The sequence below is a fragment of the Heptranchias perlo genome, chromosome 24 (assembly GCF_035084215.1).
Source record: "Heptranchias perlo isolate sHepPer1 chromosome 24, sHepPer1.hap1, whole genome shotgun sequence".
Taxonomy (NCBI): domain Eukaryota; kingdom Metazoa; phylum Chordata; class Chondrichthyes; order Hexanchiformes; family Hexanchidae; genus Heptranchias; species Heptranchias perlo.
Genome location: NC_090348.1, coordinates 42,705,973 through 42,728,530, shown reverse-complemented (window position 1 = coordinate 42,728,530; position 22,558 = coordinate 42,705,973). Strand labels below are relative to the sequence as shown.

At 40.0% G+C, this 22,558-nt stretch overlaps 1 protein-coding gene across 1 annotated transcript in view; it reads left to right on the top strand.

Annotated features, from left to right (window-relative positions):
* Positions 1 to 22,558, top strand: part of chchd3a (coiled-coil-helix-coiled-coil-helix domain containing 3a) — a 230,631-nt gene that overhangs the window by 173,108 nt on the left and 34,965 nt on the right. The window contains exon 5 of the mRNA XM_068005174.1: positions 10,231 to 10,314. Coding sequence (XP_067861275.1) covers positions 10,231 to 10,314 — 84 coding nt within the window. The remainder of the gene's footprint in view (positions 1 to 10,230; positions 10,315 to 22,558) is intronic.

The following is a 22,558-nucleotide window of genomic DNA, read 5'->3' as shown; positions in this document are numbered from 1 at the left end:
GAAAATAATAGATACAGGGGGAGGGGGAAATTAAAAGAAATGTGTTTTTGCTAATTGCTAAATAGGCCCGCTACTGCTCAGATTGTCATTGTCCCAGAATGGGATTGAAAGTGACTGGGCTTGGTTATAAACTATATATTACAACTAGTGTTTTCATTTTCAAAATTTTAAACGTTTCTTCATGGTTTTTCAGAAAATGTTGTAAAGATGATTGTTCTTTCTTTTCATGCATCAGGATGTTGAAACCAAGGTGAGACTTCAGTACTTTATCAATTCCTTTCTCGTGTTTCATGCTGACATTATGCGTTCTGTCAATAAACAGCAGGATCTGAAAAGCTGTAGTGTCATCGAGGCAGATCTCTAGTTCATTGTTAAGACAGATGCATAGGTTGAAATGGAATAGTGGAGTGAATAGGCCTGTTTAGATAGATTACACCTGTGCCAGTCTCTTCATGAAGATTTCAGTGTGGTGGCGTTTAAATTCATTTTTATTTCTGCCCGGGCAGAAAAACATTACTTCTGTTGCCTTTGCTCCACTTTCCATAAACTTTGGTGTGTTTATTATAGCAAGGTTGTTCCCTGCAGCAAATCTCTTCTCTCTTTATTTCTGCATGGGTAGAAAAACGTTACTTCTGTTGCCTTTACTCCACTTTCCATAAACTTTGGTGTGTTTATTATAGCAAGGTTGTTCCCTGCAGCAAGTCTCTTCCAATTTAATTTAGTTTTATATTGCTGTCCCAAAGGTTGTGATTTTTAGTGCCTTTGTTTTTCAACACTTTTTACCTACAGACAATCTTGCTTCAATGACTTGAAACTGGAAACATCAGTAATAACTTCAATAAAGCAGGTTCGAAATGTGCTTTAAATGACTTGCCATTGTGCCATTTCATAGTTCTGTTTTCTCACTCATATCTTGCATTTTTCCTGAATGGATAGTCACCATCTTTCGGAAGCTCTTGTGTCTCTTTACACTGTTATTTGGCCGCTTTTTGTGGATGTCCCTGTCATGCCCAGGATTTGGGGTACAGTAGTATAATGGCTCTGGTGGTGGACTAGGAACCCAGAGGTCATGGGTTCAAATTGCATCCTGGCAAGTTGTAATTAGGATCATGACTGATCTTCAACCTCAACTTCACTTCCCACCCGACCCCCATATCCCTTGATTCTCGTAGAGTCCAAAAATCTATCGATCTCAGTCTTGAATATCCTCAACGACTAAGCATCCACAGCCCTCTGGCGTAGAGAATTCCAAAGATTCACGACCCTCTGAGTGAAGAAATTTTTCCTCATCTCAGTCCTAAATGTCCGACTCCTTATCCTGAGACTATGTCCCCTAGTTCTAGCCTCTCCAGCCAGGCGAAACACCCTCTCACCATCTACCTGTCAAGCCTTCTCAGAATCTTATGTTTCAAAGCGATCACCTCTTATTCTTCTAAACTCCAGAGAGCATTGGCCCATTCTACTCGGTCTTTCCTCATAGGACAACCCTCTCATCCCAGGAATCAATCCAGTGAACCTTCATTGCACTGCCTCAGCCTACTAGTTCGAACCTGCCGACCTGAAAATGACCCGTTTATTCCTACTCTCTGTTTTCTGTCCATTAACCAATCCTCAATCCCATGAGCCCTAATCTTGTATAACAACCTCATGTGTGGCACCTTTTCGAATGCCTTTTGAAAATCCAAATATACTACATCCACGGGTCCCCTCTTATCTACCCTGCTAGTTACACCCTCAAAAAACTCTAATAGATTTGTCAAACATGATTTCCCTTTCATAAAACCGTGTTGACTGTGCCTAATCACATTATGATTTCCTAAATGCCCTGTTACTACATCCTTAATGATAGATTCTAGCATTTTCCCTACTACTGATGTCAGGCTAACTGGCCTATAGTTCCCTGTTTTCTCTCTCCCTCCTTTCTTGAATATCGGGGTTAAATTTGCTATCTTCCAATCCACGGGGACCATTCCAGAATTTAGGGAATTCTGGAAGATCAAAACCAATGCATCCACTATCTCTGTAGCCACCTCTTTTAAAACTCTGGGGTGTAGACCATCAGGTCCAGGGGATTTTGTCGGCTTTTAGTCCAGTTAATTTTTCTTTGCTAATCTTAATTACTTTAAGTTCCTTCCTCTCATTAGACCCTTGGTTCCCTACTATTACCGGTATGTTTTTTGTATCTTCTACTGTGAAGACACATATAAAATATTTTCTTAATGTCTCTGCCATTTCCTTATTCCCCATTATAATTTCTCCTGTCTCTGCCTCTAAGGGACCCAGATTTAGTTTCACTAATCTCTTCCTTTTCACATACTTGTAGAAGCTCTTACAATCTATTTTTATATTTCTTGCTAATTTACCCTCATATTCAATTTTCTCCCTCTTTATCAATTTCTTGGTTATCATTTGCTGATTTCTAAAACGCTCCCAATCTTCAGGCTTACTACTCTTTTTGGCAACATTGTAAGCCTCTTCTTTTAATCTAATACTATCCTTAACTTCTCTAGTTAGCCATGGTTGGATCACTGTTCCTGTAGAGTTTTTATTCCTCAAGGGTATGTGTATTTCTTGGGAATTATGAATTATTTCTTCAAATGTTTGCCATTGCTTATCTACCGTCATATCTTTTTATCTAATTTTCCAATCTACCTTAGCCAACTTGACCCTCATACCTACATAATTGCTCTGGTTTAAATTTAAGGCCCTAGTTTCGGACTTAACTACATCACTCTCAAACTCAATATGAAATTCTATCATATTATGATCACTCTTCCCCAGAGGATCCTTTATTATAAGATAACTAATTAATTCTGTCTCATTATACAATACTAGATCTAAAATAGCCCATTCCCTAGTTGATTCCTTGACATATTGTTCTAGAAAACTGTCTCTGATACATTCCAGGAACTCGTCCTTCAAACTACTTTTGCCAATTTGATTTGCCCAGTCTATATGAAAGTTAAAGTCCCCCATGATTATTGCACTACCCTTGTTACATGCTCCTCTAATTTCCCGATTTATACTCTGTCCAACACTGTAACTACTGTTCGAGGGCCTGTAAACTACTCTCACCAGTGTGTTCTGCCCCTTTTTTATTTCTTAGTTCCACCCATACTGATTCTACATCCTGATTTTCTGAGCTAAGATCCTTTCTCACTACATCCTTTATCTCATCCTTTATTATCAGGGCTACCTCCCCAACCTCCTTTTCTATTTTGCCTGTCTTTTCTAAAAGTCAAGTACCCAAGTACTCAATTGTGAAATTGAGCCCAATAAATCTGATAAATGCCAGATTCTTTAAAAATCCAACTGGTTCACTATTGTCTTCTAGGGAAGGGAACCTGCCGTCCTTACGCAGCCTGACTGCACGTAACTCGAGACGGATATTATGCAGTTGACTCTTAATACCTTCTGAGCTGACCCCCAGCTCCTCCTCAGGACAACTAGAGATGGGCAAAAAATACACTTTTTCCCAAGTCATTCATGTCGTGAAAACAATTTGTTTTTAAAATTATGATTAGTGGTGGGGAGTCCATGAGTTTATCTTCATGACTGACACAAAAGGAGGAGTGAAGAGCACAGAACCTGTTAATTTTTGTTCGCAAGAAAATAAAAACCCTTCATCTGGCAGTCGGGGGAATGGGAGTACAGAATTGCAGAGCTCTGCCACCCTTGGAAGTATACCCGAGTGTGTCAGAGGGGAAGGGAAAAAAGCATGCATTGCTGGTGTTGAACACCTCAGGAGTGTCACAACAGAAGGTTTCTCAGTATGGGTAGGCAGTCTGCTGAGGGACTGAGCACAGAAAAGATTTCAACGTATCAGATTGAAATGGTTGAAGTTTGCTTTGTCCTATGTGTGTATGTATATATATTAGCTGAATCAAGGAAGCCTGTCCAGAGTAAGCCTGAAATAACTTAGTTAAACTTTGACCATTTGAAATGAATTGGGGAGTTTCTTCCCTGACCCTTCACCTTCCTCCAAATTCTACCAACTGAGGATGAGTCGATTCCAGTGCAACCTCAACCTCAACTTCAACCTCCACCAGAATAGAGTGGATCTTAGGTGGATAATCAAAATTGGCAAATGATCAAATTGCAGCTCTGTGCCAGTGGAAGGCCCAACCCAAATCCCCAGCCAAATTTGAAGTAGCAGCCCAGCATTAATAGAAGCCCACTGAATCCGTCAATCCCCATCCCGACCTTACCAAAGCTAGAGGATTCTGTGCAGAGTGCTTTATTGAGCGTGGATTTTGAATGGCTCAGCAAAAGGTGCAACCCAATGGGACCTGACTCAACGTGCACACAAGAATTTCACTGAAATGTGCTCAAGTCCTGACAGGAAGTTGCAGCCCAGATTTGAGAAGCACCATCTGAACCCAGTCCAGTTGATGGATAATTACAAATGCAGATGATTAGCGCTCTACTGTATACACATTGGAATTTACTTATGTTTTTTGTTGAGTGCTTCTGACAGATTGTTGCATTTATTTCAAGCTTAATGTGTTTAAAAAGGCATTGGTCTGCCCATTTTCAATTTGTCTCTGTGTACTTCTGGTGTGCATCTTCCCTTTTATTCATTTCAATGCCTCCCTTTCAATGCATCTGCCCCTTTCTCCATTCCCAGTTTTTCCCTGGTGTGTCTGCTCCCTTTTCCATCCCAGTGTGTCTCCCCACATTCATGGCATGCATGTGCCCCTTTCTCCATTCCCAGTGCATCTCTGTCTGTCCCTGCTGTTTGTCCATCCTTTTCGCTATTCAATTTGTTATCTTGACTTTAGGTTCTTCTTTTTATTGTCACTCCATTTGAATGCTGTTCAACTTTGCTGAGGTTGCTGTCTCTCACCTGAACCGCCAACGTAATTTTCTTTTCATTCTAGCTGCCTTTCAACTTGTAGACTCTTCATTACCTCCTTCCTTCAGTTTCTTTTTCTGTGTCATCATCCAGTTTTGATTTCCCCTCCAACTCTGCTGAGTCCAAAACAACAAGAGGGAAAGGTACCAATAAGAGGAACTCCACAGGCCGATTTGAAAAGGAATGGGGAGGGTGGGGGGTGAAATTTGCACAGTCAATGCTTAGTGTTTAGTGAATCTGGTGGTTGAATCCCAGTTACTTTCATCTTTTAATGCCATATCTCTAACATGAGAAAATCAAAGGAACAATTGGCATCCAGTGACCAGGAATGTTTTCTCAAGGATAGCATTGGAAGGAAGAGCGCTTTGTAAAAGGTAGATTATTTTTTTCTTTATTCATTCTCTGAATATGGGTGTCGCCAGCAAGACCAGCATTTATTGCCATCACCGGTTGCCCTTGAGAAGGAGGTGCTGAGCCTTTTTGAACCGCTGCAGTTCATGTGGTGAAGGTGTTCCCACAGTACTGTTAGGTAGGGAGTTCCAGGATTTTGACCCAGCGATGATAATGTTATCAACACAGAAAGTACTGGTGTAGATGATGTATCCCATTGTTGGATTTTGAATGGAATTCCTTGACTTGGCTACAGCCTTCTAACACATTAGCACCCTTTTAAACAGACTTCCTGTTGATCTAAGAAATCTAAGCCATCCACATATCTAAAGAATTTTGAGCTGCAGTATTGCATAATGGTTATGTTTTAAGACACTGTGCTGTAAAATATATTTGTCGCAGAGGAGAAGAGATATATTGGATGTTTCAATTCAGCAGTAAATGATTTTTAGGTCCTGAGGGAGGCTCCATGTGGAAGTGAGATTGCAACAGACCATATTTGTATTCAGCAAGTTAAAATGGAAAAGTAGCAATTGAGCAGGGAAGGAATTTTTGGGTAGGAACACTGAGACTTTAATTTCATGATGTGGAGATGCCGGTGATGGACTGGGGTTGACAATTGTAAACAATTTTACAACACCAAGTTATAGTCCAGCAATTTTATTTTAAATTCACAAGCTTTCGGAGATTTTCTCCTTCCTCAGGAGATTTTCTCCTTCCTCACGTTACCCCACCAGCGAACAAATGTTATCTGTTTTTAATATAATGGGTCATTTGCTGGCTCTCTCTGCCTTCCGGATGTTTCTGCCTCTCTCTGTGTTTTTTTTTCTCTGTTTTTTTTTCCCTGTTTGTTTTTTTATTGAATGTGTATTCGGAGGTTCTGCAGGTAACACCTCTCTGTCTGAACACGGTGATTGCCTTGGCAACGGGCAGTTGCAGAGGCAGTCTGTAAACACCATTTATTATTGTTCAATATGTATAAATACGTAGGCTTCAAGGAGATCTTGAAACATTTGCCTGAGGGAAACATTTGCCTGAGGAAGGAGAAAATCTCCGAAAGCTTGTGAATTTAAAATAAAATTGCTGGACTATAACTTGGTGTTGTAAAATTGTTTACAACTTTAATTTCAATCAAGCCTGGACAAATGGACTGAAGCTCTCCTGTATCAAGCCCCCATTGATGCTAATTCCCAAAACAACTTTGGTTCAGTTTATTCTCAATGTTACCAGGATGAAGATTGAGCCCACACACATCTTTCTCTCTCTGGTCCCTTCCCCCAATTGTACCCCAGACCAGTTCTAATAAGTGATATGTTGCAAATTAGGCTGTGAGCCAAAGTGTTGGCCATCCTTGCATTGGAATGTGTGTTATTTGTATGGAAATACTGATGGCTTCTGTTTTTAAAAAAAATCATTCTCATTCTGTATCAGGACAGTGTTTATAGTATGCAGATTGCAGTGTTAAACAAGATTATGCCAGTTGAATTTATTTTGGAACTAAATTTGATACACCCCAGAGTGCCAACTGTAGTGTAAAAATGGCTTCTATTCATGGTTAAGGGCCCTTGGAGAGGTGGGCTTTGACTAGTCTCAGTGCAGTTCCTAGTGGACAGAAGTGTATAGCTCAAAACTGACTGCAAACATGTTTATACTATTTACAGGGCAAATTGATGTGAATATTTCAATTTATTCTGCATTTTGAGAGATTGTTGTTTCATAATTTTGAATCTAAAAAAAAATCTGTCAAAGAGAAAGCTTTGTTTGAGAGTGAGATATATTGTGAGGCAGAAATCCTGGAGTAATGTTCTTTTTATCCCTTCTGTTCTGGGTGGACAGTTTCTTGGTCTAATTCCATCTATAGATGGATTTTATGCAATGGATGAGTACACTGTCTCCATCAATAGCAAAAGCATTGGACTGTGTTTAGGTTTCTTTGCCTGTACACCAATAGTAAAACACAATTAAACTAAGCATTCCCATGTATTCTAAAAATCAGTTGGCATAAGCAGTTATTTAATTCTGTACTAGTTGGGGTTGATTACAAATTTACTGTAAAGCTAATTAAGCCATTTTTTTTTGAAGAAGTGAAGGTTTTCACCCTGTGTTTCACTGCTCCTTTCCCCCCCCTCCCCTCCCACACTGCACACACATCTTTCTCCTTCTGGTCCCTTCCCTCAAGGGTCTCTCCCAGTGCTGCTCAAAACTGGCTGCTACAAGGTGTTCAAGAGCTTTCCAAGGAAAAGTCTTCTATTTTTCCCTGCTTACCTGTGAAAAATCACCTGGCTTCTGTGCTCAGCGACTCCAAAATTGCTTTAGACTTGGTGCTAAATCATACTACACTCTGTTATGGAACAAGAATTAAACTGGAAATGATCGCATCCCTTCCGGCCTTTCCTGACCCACTGAGTTATAAATGTTCATGGGTTTTGTGGTCATGCATAGTGTAATAAGCTGCACATACAGTCAGATTACAAAAACATAGTTATAAATGTAGTTGTGTATTCTTTTAAGACATGATATGACTTCCATTGATTTTGCTGCAAAGTTATGTGTTGGTGCCCAGTGCACACATCAGAACCATGGAGAATTAAGCACCTTTCCTCCTTAAACCACTCCTCCTCTTCCCTTGTTGAAGTACAAGTAGATTGGAAGCTCCATTATTCACCACAATGGGGAAGATATCTCTAGTAGATAATGCAAATTGGCAGATGATAGAAAGTCCATAAATGTTGGTCTTGTATGCCTTGTACAATAATATCCTATTCACAGGAATGAAAACAAGTGCAATACAAATAACAAAAGAAACATTAGGTAGTTTCGCTAGCTACTGTACAGTCTTTCTGGCAGGTAATCGGGAAGGCTAATAATTAGAGTGGTATAACCGAGATTCTGTTAGGTTCTTCCAATGTCCTGTGTTACAAATGTGCAACAAGGGTGAAATGACTCTTATGCTCACATAATCATGGATGGCAGTTTCTGGTATCATGAGATAAAGTAGAAGCTTTTCAATTATGATGCTTTGTTGCGTTGTGACTAGGACAGGCTTGATGGACCTGTCCATCTCTTCATATGTTTGGATGTAAGGACAGTGGTCTTTGGTAATGCCTCCAAGTATGATCGCTGGACTTATGATAAATAAAAACGTTGTCTATTAGCTTTTCTTCATGTGTAAGACTACACAGTGAGTATTGGATGATTATTCGATCTTAGGGGTACTGTCATCATCAAGCCGATCCTATGCAAACCACATACATGCAGGTGTCACTAGATTGTGGTCATGCACAGGAATCCTAGAATTATTTTATTCCTTTATATCCTGCAGGCACCAAGGCCAATTGTAGAACTTGACAGAGGTTGGTAAACTCAGCACAGACAAGTACTGCACTATCTTTCTTAGGTTGAGTGTTGATTCTCAGCCACTCTGCTAAGTGGTGTTCCATCTCCTTTAAATTTCTCCTCCCTATTCCTTGGGGTCAGGTCAGTGCAATTGATGTGTCTCCTGTTGGCTAATCATATGAACAAACTTTCTTTTTTAAAAAAAGAACCTTCAACCCTTTGAGGTTGTGTAATTCCTTCGCAAAAGAATAATGTGCCTTTAACTAGTACATCTGCAGTACAATCCGATGTTCCAGGTGACGTTTTGAAGCAATAAGTGGAGTAGTTTTGAAGAGACTAACATTTTAGTTATATCCTAACATGTATCAAACACAAGAGTCTGGGGCATGTGAAATTTAAATTGTGCAGTTTTTCATCAATTGAAATGGCAAACTAGTGAAACAAAACTCAGTATTTATCATCTTAAAACACTAAACAAAAGCAGATGGACTTAAATAATGATAATATGGGTTTGCATAAGAAGGCCTGTGTGTTTTTTCCCCTTCCCCACAAAGGCTGATCAAAATCTCCGAGCTTAAATGTTCTGAAGAAGACCAGGAGTAAATGAGTGCGAGATAATTCTACCTCCAGTTTTCCTCCATCATTTTCTCCACAAAGAAGTGTGTGTCAGGATTGTTCATTATAGAAGGCATTCAGGGTATCTATATTCTGTGCAACAGCTACTTCATAAAGGATTCATCAAAAGATACTCAGTCTCTTGCCAAATTCATTAAAGCACTTTGAAGGACGATGGGAGAAAGAGTAACAGAAGGATACAATCTCAGAATGTTTCACCATCAGCACCTTATTTTTTTTTAAAAATCAAATAGTTCCTTTTGAATAATGAGGGATATATTTTTCTCTTTTTTGCTTTGGGATATTATTGTCAAAAATATTTAAGTGATGATGGCATTTATCTGAATTAGTTGGGAGGAGTTACTGTGCCCAACACTATGTAAGGCAGCTGAATTAACAAGCATGCAATTGAAATAAAGTGATCACTGAAACTATCCAGATTAGTGGCTGTATCTCTACTGATAACTCACCTGCGTTGCACTGTCAGGCTCCGTCATTCTTCCAATACACTTTCTCCATTCATGTCATAGGCACTTCATGTTGAAGCAGAGACATTTTTAAAATCTGACAATTGAACATAAAATGTTTCTTATTCGTAATTCCTTTGTGCATAATTTTAATGGCTTCTGACTGTGAGATTCTCCCTCTGATGCTCCAGTTCTAATGCAGGTACTGTCTGGCACTTGGGCCAGTGCAAACATCCAGCGCCGAGTTAACGCTTTATGCTGTCTAGTTGGGAGAAAGTAGAGCTCTGCTTACTGGTCTCTGACTGACATTGAAATCCTAATATTACCAAAGAGCTGATGGGAGAATTAGCTTCTTCTCTGACACTAGTAACTTCAGGGTGGTCAGGCAGACATACCTGTGAAGCTTTGAATGTTGCAGGATCCCCATTGTAACTGCACTCACTATAACAAATGCTTGTAAGGTGTAGTTATAGTCATTTTAAAAAAGGAGAGGTTTGTGTCACACTATGGAGAGATGACATTATTTATTCCCTAAATTATGAATGGTTCTTTTCTTTCCACTTTCAGACCAAACAATTGGAAGAAAAGGAGAAAGAGCTGCAGAAGCTCAATGCCTACTACAAGGAGCAGGTGACCAGACTGGAAGATAGGGTAAGGGAAACTTTGTTAAAAAAAATATATTTCATTGATAATTGTGCTTATGATAAAGTACCAAATCCCATAAATATTGTTTTGTCATTTTTGAGCGAGATGCCTGTGTTTCGTGAAATTGCCTAAAATCTGATCTAAAATGCACTTTCTAACCTTCTCACCTGTGCTGATTGAAATGAGATGGGGCGAATGACTTAAGAAATTTTAAAACGTAGCATTGACCAAACCTCTTCATCAGAGCTTGATTTCTTCTGATGGATATCCAACTTCGTATCTTCCCCAAACTTCTCGTGATTTCCTTCTCTCCTCTGGGTTCCCATCAAAATGATACAGTATGAACCATAGGTGTGTGAGACATTATTTGTAACCATCTTCTAATCAAACACTAGCTTATAGTTTCAGGGAAACTTTGTGTTCTCAGATCTTTTATTATAGAGATTATACTGTGCAATGTTAGCATCTGAGCACTTCACACATTTTCATGAAATTACTTTGTCTGCAATTTTAATCAAAGTGGGAAAAAGTGGATAGATTGTTAAATTGTTAAAAAGTGGATAAAGGACTTGAATTCTTTTGTTGCTAGGCAGCCTAAAACTTCTACTGTTTGCATTTTAAATACCAGGTTATGACTTCAGGAAGCTCAACACTATTTTAGTCAAACTTTTCAGTGATTTCCTTTCATAAGACACTAAAGGGATGATCCTCCGCTGTGAGTGGGACGCAGCAAGGAGCATATTTCAGGAAATCACAGGCTCCGCGCCTGCCATTTCCTGATGGAGCCAGGTAGCAGAGTCATCTCTTAAATTTGTTCTTAATAGTATTATTGGTTCCTTCTCTTTTATAGATTATAGATAAATACAATAAAATATTGGCAATTATTTAATGCTTATTGCATCAGAATGTCTCACAGTGCTTAAATGTTTGACATGGCCTGAAAATCCTCCTCCCAAAATAATGGTTTAATATAATGTGCTTTAGTTATGTGTACTTTCTTTTCTTGATGTTTTGGCTGCTTTATTTATGATTTCTGCAACCTTAACTTTCACATCCATAGTGTTGTCATTGTCAACTGCACACTGAAAAATATTCTGTAATCTTAGGGGGGATGAAAAAGTCAACAAATAAATTTGATATATCACTTTTGCATGGTTCAGAGAAAAGCCCATAAAATGGTTTAGAATGCTAAGCCACAATGCAGAGCTCCAAATTGTTTCCATCTCTCTTCCTTTCTCCCTCTTCCCCCCAAGCCCAGAGGAATCTTCTTTGAACAGTTGTGCTGGAGGGATTCTCATCCCAACACAGAGAGGAGTTTGGAGCTTCGATCTGTACATTGATTCCTCGAGCAGCACAATGTGCTATGATTTTCAATTCTGTCTTTAGAGATGTGGCCTCCATGTGTTGCACAAACATTCTGAGTAGCTTTTCAAATTGCATGGCTTTGATGTAAGTATTTCAAAATAAAGGTCCCAGAAGATTGGCAAAAGTGTCTCAATTGACAGTTTCTGAAACCCCATTCCAGCGTTTTTATAGATTTGGTGTAGTGTGTGTATCGTTCCCCCTCCCCTCCACCTTTTTCAGCACTGTACAATGTTCATGTCTGTCAGTTGTTTTAATGATTAATGTACCAACTTGAATGTATCTCAGGCACAACCTGTTTGTGAGGTTAAAAAGAAACAAACACAGTAAATGGTAAAAGTCATAAGCCATTATAATAATATGCTCAGGGACAGCTTAAATATCTGTAGTACCAGTGCTGCCTCATGTATTGTTAAACAAAAGCTGTGCTGTTAGGCAGTAAAGATAATGTGAAGTTCTCCATGTGTGTTGCTGAAGAGTGGCACTACTTAAAATACAAGGGTAGAATTAACAACCAGGCGACGAGTTTAGTTTGTGCTCTTCAGAAAAACAAGGTTTGCTTTCCATAACTGCACAATGGTACTGGTAGTAATGAATCCACAGTAAGAAACTGTGTTCAGGATGTGTTGTTCACATGCCTGATTATAGAATTCCCAAAGCCGTCTTCCATGGTGAGCTGCAGTCCAGATATCACAGTGGGCAGATGAAACACTATAAAGGCAAACTAAAGGCCACCTTGAAATCTTGCAATATTAATCCCAACACCTGGGCAAGCACAAGCACCGTCGGACCATGATGGCATGGATCAGTTTGAATGAATTTAGGGCTGGGAGGTGGGAAGATCGGGCTGCCAAGTGCCTGGCACGCGCGATCTGACTCATCTGGCTTTCATTGCAATATCTGCAGCCGTATATGTGCGCGAGGATCAAGCTCTTCTATGAGTTCACCCATAGCAACTGAGACCTGATTCAACTTGAGACTCCATTGCAGGATCTATTATATAGATAAACATGGTGGTCATTTTGCAACACAAGAGATCCGACAGATGGCAATGAGCTAAATGACCAGTTAATCTGTATTTGGTGGTGTTGATTGAGGCAAGAATATTGGCCAGGAAACTGGAAGAACTCCTTGCTCTTCTTCAAATAGTACTACGGGATCTTAACTGCCCACCTGAACCACTGGAATGCAAAGTTTTTTTTTGCACTAAAAAAATGAATTATCCAATAATCTTAATTAAGATGCATAAATAACATATTGGAATTTAGTACTTTAAAAAAACTGAATTGTCAGATAATTTGAAATAATTGACCTTGAATAAGGAGTAGACGGAGGTAGATGGAGTCTCAGTTTAATGTTGCATCCAAAGAATAAAGCCCTCCGATAATGCACTGCTCCCTTAGCACTGCATGGAAGTCTCAGCCTAGAGTATGTGCTCAAGTACTGCTGCGGGACTTGACCTTGATAACCTAATTGTCTGAGTAATATCAACTGAGCCAAACGAACATAGTGGAGGAGATGGATACAAACAAGATAGCTAGCACGTTAGAATTTCCATATTCACTACCAGCTGTAGCACTTAGTTGACGAAGACAGAAAATGCAAATCCTGCTACAGGTTTGGTACTGAACATTGAACCTCATTCTCTTTATACATATTATAAAGTAACACAGATAACTTAAACATTTAATTATCTTCTGAACTCTGGTACTAAATTTAATCAAATAGAATTAAGAACAAGCATAGAATATTTTTGGATTTGTTGAATAAGCTGTAAAACTGTTCTTTTGCATGTGAAAATTTTGCTTTCTCATCTGCAAGGCTTAAGGCTGCATTAACTTGAGCCTCTTGTAATGGCTCGGTGAGTAAATACTATTTGGTGTGGCCATCAACCATGCAGACCAAACAAGTGTCTGATTCAATATCTCTTCTGCTGAGTTAGCTTATTACAGCCAAAGTAGTAGTGGTGGTGATGCTGTATTTGACCTTTGCATCCATGGCCTGCTATGGGAGAAATCTACCAAAGTTCCTACTCCTGAGTGCTCTCCAGCAACACCTGCAAGAAGTATGGATGTTAGGTGAAATGATGGCAGGATTGCCTTTGGTTATGATGGGGCATATGGTTTGAATTGCATGCCAATATTGTCTAGGCTCCATTATGAAACATGGCCACTTGACTGAGATAGCAAAAGAGCTGCTGCTGTCTGTGAAATTATATCCTAGCCTGAGTAACAACCTTCAGAAGAGTAGTAAAGGAAGAACTAGAAAGAAAAAAAATATATTGACTAATTGCTCAAGGCCTTATAGACTAAATCATTGACTCAAGCTTCAAATATCTTTTCACTAATCTTTGGCATGTTACAAATCCCAGATTTTCCCATCAAAATAATGTTGAGGCCAATGACATTCCCCGTTATTTATACGCAAACGGTACAACAACTTCAGGCGAGGGGCACGGTTAAATTCAAATATCCAAAAGTTGCTATCTGAGTTGCTCCGCTGTTAGCTTCGTGAAAACGGCATCTCGCTGTTTACCTCACCATTGAAATTCATTGAAGTTGCTATATTTGCACAGTAGGTAAGTCTTGTCCATTCCAGTCTAAGTATACTTTTAATGATGTGATAAGTGTTAATTACTGCCAAACAACCTCTCTGGCACTGAAAATTAACTATTACAAGTGTGGAGTCTCATTCTTTTAGGTTTTAATTGTTGGCAATTTTAAAAGTTTGTTTTTTTTTACTTTTCCTTTCTGTCTCTCTTTTCTCTCTCTCTTAATCTGATTTTTTTTTTCTTCTCTTCATTTCTTTCTGTACCAGATTTGACATTGAATTCATCCACTCTAATTTTACACTTCCTTCTCAGCACTTGCACTGTTAACTTCACAATCCTTCAATCTGATGGTTCAAGGAGATACACAGTTGCTTGCCCTGTTCACTCAAGTCCCAGATGCCCTGTTTCCCTCGCTGCGACGTTATCAGCTCGCATTCACAGCAACTTGCCACGCAAAAATTTAAAAAGCTAAACGTAGAAGGACAAGTCTAACTAATGGCAGATGCTGTTAGATGCCCTACTACAGCAAAATTTGGCCCAGAGTATCTAATTACATGGCAACATCATCCACAGGCAAAGGATGAGCTTCCATTGATACTACCTCTCCACCACTACCACTGACACCAAGGGTGTTACTGTAGTATCTGACTGCCTATCCTACATCAAGTCCTGGATGTACTGAAATTTCCTACTGCTCGGCATCAGTATTTTTCATTCCTTGTCAGCACCTCAATGCTTCTGGCTCTGACTCCATTAATTTTCTGGCTCCCCACTCAAGCTGATCTTGGTATTAAGATCCAATTACGGTCCATCATCAAAACCACTCCCTGCCGCCTCTAGCATATTACCCACTAACGCCATACTTCACCCACAACACTGCTAAAACTCTTATCCTCACCTTCATCATCTCATGGTCCAGTTTCTCAAATATTTTCTTTTCTGGTCTCCCTACCTCCATCCTTCATAAACTTCAGCTAATTTAGAATTCTCCGAGTCCTGTACTGCACGCCCATTCCCCCATGCCCCATTCCCCCAAGCTCCACAGTTCCATAAATTAATCTTGTTCGCTGTTTTCAAATCCTCCATAGCCTCACTCCACCCTGACTGGGAAATCGTATTCAGCACTGTACCCCTGCCCACATCCCCCTGCTCCACTGTCTTTGGATTACTTCTTGTTCCCACTCCTTAGACTCCACTATCATAAGAACATAAGAAATAGGAGCAGGAGTAGGCCAATCGGCCCCTCGAGCCTGCTCCGCCATTCAATGAGATCATGGCTGATCTGATCCTAACCTCAAATCTAAATTCATGTCCAATTTCCTGCCAGCTCCCCGTAACCCCTAATTCCCTTTACTTCTAGGAAACTGTCTATTTCTGTTTTAAATTTATTTAATGATGTAGCTTCCACAGCTTCCTGGGGCAGCAAATTCCACAGACCTACTACCCTCTGAGTGAAGAAGTTTCTCCTCATCTCAGTTTTGAAAGAGCAGCCCCTTATTCTAAGATTATGCCCCCTAGTTCTAGTTTCACCCATCCTTGGGAACATCCTTACCGCATCCACCTGATCAAGCCCCTTCACGATCTTATATGTTTCAATAAGATCGCCTCTCATTCTTCTGAACTCCAATGAGTAGAGTCCCAATCTACTCAACCGCTCCTCATATGTCCGCCCCCTCATCCCCGGGATTAACCGAGTGAACCTTCTTTGTACTGCCTCGAGAGCAAGTATGTCTTTTCTTAAGTACGGAGACCAAAACTGTATGCAGTATTCCAGGTGCGGTCTCACCAATACCTTATATAACTGCAGCAATACCTCCCTGTTTTTATATTCTATCCCCCTAGCAATAAAAGCCAACATTCCGTTGGCCTTCTTGATCACCTGCTGCACCTGCATACTAACTTTTTGATTTTCTTGCACTAGGACCCCCAGATCCCTTTGTACTGCAGTACTTTCCAGTTTCTCGCCATTAAGATAATAACTTGCTCCCTGATTTTTCCTGCCAAAGTGCATAACCTCACATTTTCCAATATTGTATTGTATCTGCCAAATCTCCGCCCACTCACCCAGCCTGTCTATATCCCCTTGTAGGTTTTTTATGTCCTCCTCACTCTCTACTTTCCCTCCCATTTTTGAACCTGATCTTTCAGCCATTGCACCCCTGCCCTCTGGAATTTCCTTCCAAAACATCTTCTACTTGTTGCTGCTCTCTGCCTTTAAAATCTTACTTAAAAATATCTCCTCGACTATGCCTTCAGTGCCTCCTCCTTCCCCCCCCCCCCTTCACTTCCTGCTAATGATCCACCTCTGCCCTTATGAAGTGCTTTGAGGCATTCATGTTCATGAGGAATGATATAAATATAATTTGTTATTGATGTATAGGGATGACGATAGATGTCTACTCTATTTTAGTCACGATATTGATCATTATTTTAGAAATATTTTTTAATTCCTTGGTAATAATAATCCCAAGAATATTTTGTACCTGAAGACTTCCAAGAAAAGAGACGCCTTGGTGAAGTATATTTTCGTCCAGTAGGAGACGAGCCTGTGGCTTTGATTGATTGGCTTTGTAATCTATGATTTATATGAAAGTTTTAGAACATGAGGTACACTATTCTGCAGTTCATCATTGATAAACAAGGTGTCCTTTCCATAAAGATACATTTTGTATTCTAATCCATCAGCAGAACATTGGCTGACAGCTTGTGCAAGTGGTTCAGTTGCTAACTAAAGAGCAGCAGAGGTGCACAACAGCCTTTTCTAATATCTCAGTCCTTTTCTAATGTCTCAGTTCAACCTGAAGTAAGTTCAATACAAAACCAGTTAGAATCATAGAAAGGTCACAGCGTGGAAGGAGGCTATTTGGTCCATCGAGTCTGTGCCAGCTCTATGCAAGAGCAATCCAGCTAGTCCCACTCCCCCGCCCTATCCCCGTAGCCCTGCAAATTTTTTCCTTTCAAGTACTTACCCAGTCCCCTTTTGAAAGCCACGATTGAATCTGCCTCAACCGTCCCTCCTGGCAGTGCATTCCAGATCCTAACCACTCGCTGCATAAAAAAAAAATTTCCTCATGTCACCTTTGGTTCTTTTGCCAATCACCTTAAATCTATGTCCTCTGATTCTTGACCCTTACGCTGATGGGAACAGTTTCTTTCTATCTGTTCTATCTATACCCTTCATGATTTTAAATAACCTCTATGAAATCTCCTCTCAACCTTCTCTGTTCCAAGGAGAACAACCCCAGCGTCTCCAGTCTATCCACATAACTAAAGTCCCTCATCCCTGGAATCCTAGTAAATCTTTTCTGCACCCTCTCTAAAGCTGACACATCTTTCCTAAAGTGCGGTGCCCAGAACTGGACACAATACTCCAATTGTGGTCGAACCAGTGTTTAATTAAGGTTCATCATGGCTTCCTTGCTTTTGTACTCTATGCCTCTATTTATAAAGCCCAGGATCCCGAATGCGTTTTTAACCGCTTTCTCAACCTGCCCTGCCACTTTCAACAATTTGTGCACATACACCCCCAGATCTGTCTGTTCCTGTACCCCTTTTAGAATTGTGCCCTCTAGTTTATATTGCCTCTCCTCGTTCTTCCTACCGAAATGTATCACTTCGCATTTTTCTGCGTTAAATTTCATCTGCCACGTGTCCACCCATTCCACCAGCCTGTCTATATCCTCTTGAAGTCTATCACTATCCTCCTCACTGTTCTGTACACCTCCAAGTTTTGTGTCATCTGCAAATTTGAAAATTGTACCCTGCATACCCAAGTCCAAGTCATTAATATATATCAAGAAAAGCAGTGGTCCTGGAGAACACCACTGTACCCCTCCCTCCAATCCAAAAAACAACCGTTCACCACTACTCTCTGCTTCCTGTTACTTAGCCAATTTTGTATCCATGCTGCTACTGCCCCCTTTATTCCATGGGCTTCAATCTTGATGACAAGCCTATTATGTAGCACTTTATTGAACGCCTTTTGAAAGTCCATACATCAACCGCATTGCTCTCATTGACGCTCTCTGTTACGTCATCAAAAAACTCTATCAAATTAGTTAAACACGATTTGCCTTTAATAAATCTGTGCTGGCTTACCCTAATCAATCCACACTTGTCCAAGTGACTGCTAATTCTGTCCCGGATTATTGTTTCTAAAAGTTTCCCCACCACTGAGGTTGAACTGACTGGCCTGTAGTTGCTGAGTTTATCCTTACACCCTTTTTTTGAACGAGGGTGTAACATTTGCAATTCTCCAGTCCTCTGGCACCACCCCTGTATCTAAGGATGTTTGGAAGATTATGGCCAGTACCTCTGCCACTTCCACCCGTACTTTCCTCAGCAGCCTAGGATGCATTCCATCCGGATCGGATAACTTATCTATTTTAAGTATAGCTAGCCTTTCTAGTACCTCCTTTTTATCAATTTTTAGCCCATCCAGTATCTCAGTTACATCTTCCTTTACTGAGACTCTGGCAGCATCTTCTTCCTTGGTAAAGACAGATGCAAAGTACTCATTTAGCACCTCAGCCATGCCCTCTGCCTCCATGAGTAGATCTCCTTTTTGGTCCCTGATCAGCTCCATCCCTCCTCTTACTACCCATTTACTGTTTACATGCCTATAGAAGACTTTTGGATTCCCTTTTATGTTTTCCGCCAGTCTATTCTCATACTCTCTCTTTGTCCTCCTTATTTCTATTTTCACTTCCCCTCTGAACTTTCTGTATTCAGCCTGGTTCTCACTTGGGGGAGGTCCATCCTATACTTCAAACTAGAAAGTGAATCACTGTCCAAAACTAAACTGTGATGGCATCTGTAGTCACCCCGCTACATTTTGGCAAAAGTTTCTGGGGAGTTGTCCACCAACAGGGCGACTGCAATTTGAGATTAGTGTATCGTGTTAATGACAAACAGAATGTTACCAAGAAAATAGCATTTTTAATGTGTAGGGATCCCCAATAGCCCAGATGATAGAAGCCCTGTCCAGTGTAGCACTGTGCTCGGTTGTCCCCCAAGAATTTTGGACGCGACATTAAACCAAAGCCCTACCTGCCTGTCCAGGTGAGCAATAACGATCCCGTGGCGCTATTTAAAACTGAGCAGGGAGTTCTCCTGGTGTTCTGGCCAACATTTATCTCTCAACCAACACAGATTAGCTGGTCACTTACATCATTGCTGTTTGTGGGACCTTGCTGTGCGCAAATTGGCAGCCGTGTTTGCTTACATAACAGCAGCGAATACACTTCAAATGTATTTCATTGACTGTGAAGGCCTTTAAGATGTCCTGAGGATATGAAAGGTGCTATATAAATGTAAGGTTTTTTTGGGGGACCACATATAAAGTCTAAATCCATATTCCCACTAATTTGCATAAATCTCAAGCCGCTGATACTAACGAGTCTCAGTGTTCAGATTTAGAATATATCCGCCAATATGTCAACCGTGCTATAAGAAGTAATTTTCAAGCTCTAGGCTCTCAGGACAAACCAGCAAATAAGAAATATAAGCACAAATAGGATTGGGGTGGTCTCCGTGCAACACTTCAAGCTATGAAGTAAATCACTGTTCAAAACCTAACTGCATTAATTTATAATGTGGGCGTCCCAGTGAATTGTGAACTTTGAGGGCCAGAATGCCAGGGCTAGGGGGCTGTATATGGCCTTAGTTTGACTTCACCTACACTAAATCATTGGAACCAAAAAGTCCTCGGTTTGATTCCCATTTTTTTTTTAAATCTTTTTTTGTACCAGTTATGTTACTTCTTATTTTTCCCATCTCCCTATCATTACTTTGTCAGAATTGGTCATTCCACATTGGGATGAAATAGTCCTGTAGCCATAACGTGGCTGAATCCTGGTCAATTTTTTATTTAGCAGTGCTAAATTCTAGCTTGGTTCGATGTTGGCAGTCACTTCCCTTTTTTTCTAACCTCTTCGAAGATCTCCAAAAGATCAAGAACTATGCCGTTTATAATTTAATTAATTTCTGCTGCTATTTAAAAAAGATATAGTTGATTATTTCTATGTAGCATATTTCTGTTACTGAGACTGGCCTACAAGGCCACTCTTTTGTCCTGGTTGTAATTTACGTAATATATAAGAGGATCAAAAAAAAAATCACAATCATTCATTGTAGGTGAACATCCTGACTGATGCTGCTGTGCGTAGAAAGATTCATTATCGTTCCCAGCTTCAAATCTTGGGTCTCTATTCTCATCTTCAGTGCAGATTACAGCACTAAGCCAGCTCAATCTTTTTCACTTGCCAACCCAACAGATATCCTGACCTGTCTCTGTATTCCTAAGAGCAAGCTTTCATCCTGTGCAATGCAAATTTAACGCAGACTGTAATTCAACTGGATTAATTTTTATAGAATTTGCTGATGATTAGCAGCACGCTGCTGCAGAAGAACCTTTTTAAAGTCTGATGCAAAACATTGAAAGCCCCTTCCACTATAATTGTGAGATTCCATAGACCAAAATGAATATTTTCTTTCCCTGGACTAAATTGTTTATGATGATTTCATTAGTACTGTCTAAAGATTTCAATCAACTTAATAATAAGTATGTACATGACTCCATCTTGGGGAAGAGAGGGTGCAAGATTGAGCTATTGAAAATCATAAAAGAAGGCCGAGCTGTATTCAATCTCAGCTATTACCACATAGAATGCAGTTCTGATCATGAGCTTGTTGAACAATCACAGATATCCTTAGGGGGAGTATGAAGACAATGATGAGATACAGACTAAAATTTATAAGTGTAGAATAAAATGCCTTGTGATTTTAAATTGGACATATCTCAAATTATATTAAAACAGGGCTATGCAATTCCCAGCCTCCCAGATTCTGTGTTGGCAAAGACGATTTGTTACAAGTTCTCGATTGTAGTGAAGCCACAGGGAGGCAAGGAGCAGTAGCACAGCAGTTTCTCAGAAGGATGATTTGATCAGTAAATTGGGAATGAGTTAACTCGGGCTGCTTTACTTTCTTTTGGTTACAGGGTAGCACTAGCACAGGTTAGGGAATGGACTGAGGGTAGGGTGGGTGGGTGGGGAGAGCAGCGGTGAAATGTTCTTGTGTACAATTTACCAAAGAATGTCCTCACAACACTGCAGAAGTTCAGTATTGGCTGATAGCCTATTGAGTTAAAACGCTTCAAGACATTATTAAGCCTTTAGGTCAAGAAGTCACTTTTCCCAACATGTAGAGATATAGAGGAAACCCCAGGAAGGCTCTGGAGAGAGGGCCAGTGGTTGATCCTACTGATCTGACAAATTAAGTAATAGGTAATGTTTCTATTGGAAAATATTGATGTTTTGACAGGTCCGAATAATAGATGCAATAAATTACAAGAATAAATAAATGCTGTATCCTTCAGAACAGACGTGTTAAAATTGGGTAGATAAAGGGTAAAAGTACAAATGCAGGAAACCTGCAATGAAAATACAAATTCACGGAAGCACGTAAAGAAATAAAGATAATGTTAATGTTTAGAGTGAAACCCTTCATCAGAACTGGAAGCTGGGAGATAAACAAACCCATTAATAGGGCTGAACAAAATAAAGAGAGGAAAGGAGAACGACGAGTAAAAGTCAAGAGTCAGATATGCTACTTAATGTTAGAAAGAAAGGTTTTAATAGCCCGTAAATAGTTTATAAAGGCTGGAAAGAGATGAAACACATAATTTGATAATATTGAAAAAACTTCATCTGACTAAAATGATAAATTCTGCACTGAGTCTTTTCATGAGGTGAAAGTTGACACACTCATCCCTGTTGCAGCAGAGAAAGGCCAGAGAATATATATCAGTGAGTGCAGTTCACAAAAGTATCCCATTGAGCTTGATATTGAATCACACTCGAGTTTTCAAGGTCTTGTCATGAATGGAATCCTTTTTTTTTTGTAAATCACTGTTCATCAACATGTATTCTATTGCTGATGATGTATACAAGATGTTCAATATCCCAATAACGAGCACAACAAAAAAACTCTTGTCTCACTCTCACATGATGGATGTCCCACTGTGATCGCTTGCAAAATAGCTGCAGCGGTTGCAAAATAGCTGCAGCGGTTGCAAAAGAGACAGGACTGAATAGCAAAACACTTTTGCAATGGCAGCCTACACAGACCCAAATAGCAGGTGAGGATAAATTCTTGACATTTTATGTTGGAAATTTTCTCTCCTCCTCTCCTGAAGACTCTTGACACTTGTGGGGTACAGTTTTGTGAGTGCCTGAAGCCTTGTGGTACCTCACCCTAATGGCCAGTTGTTCATGCATGAGGCTAGACGCTGTGCAACCATAGAGGGCATCATACCTGACCCCAGTCCGGTCCTCA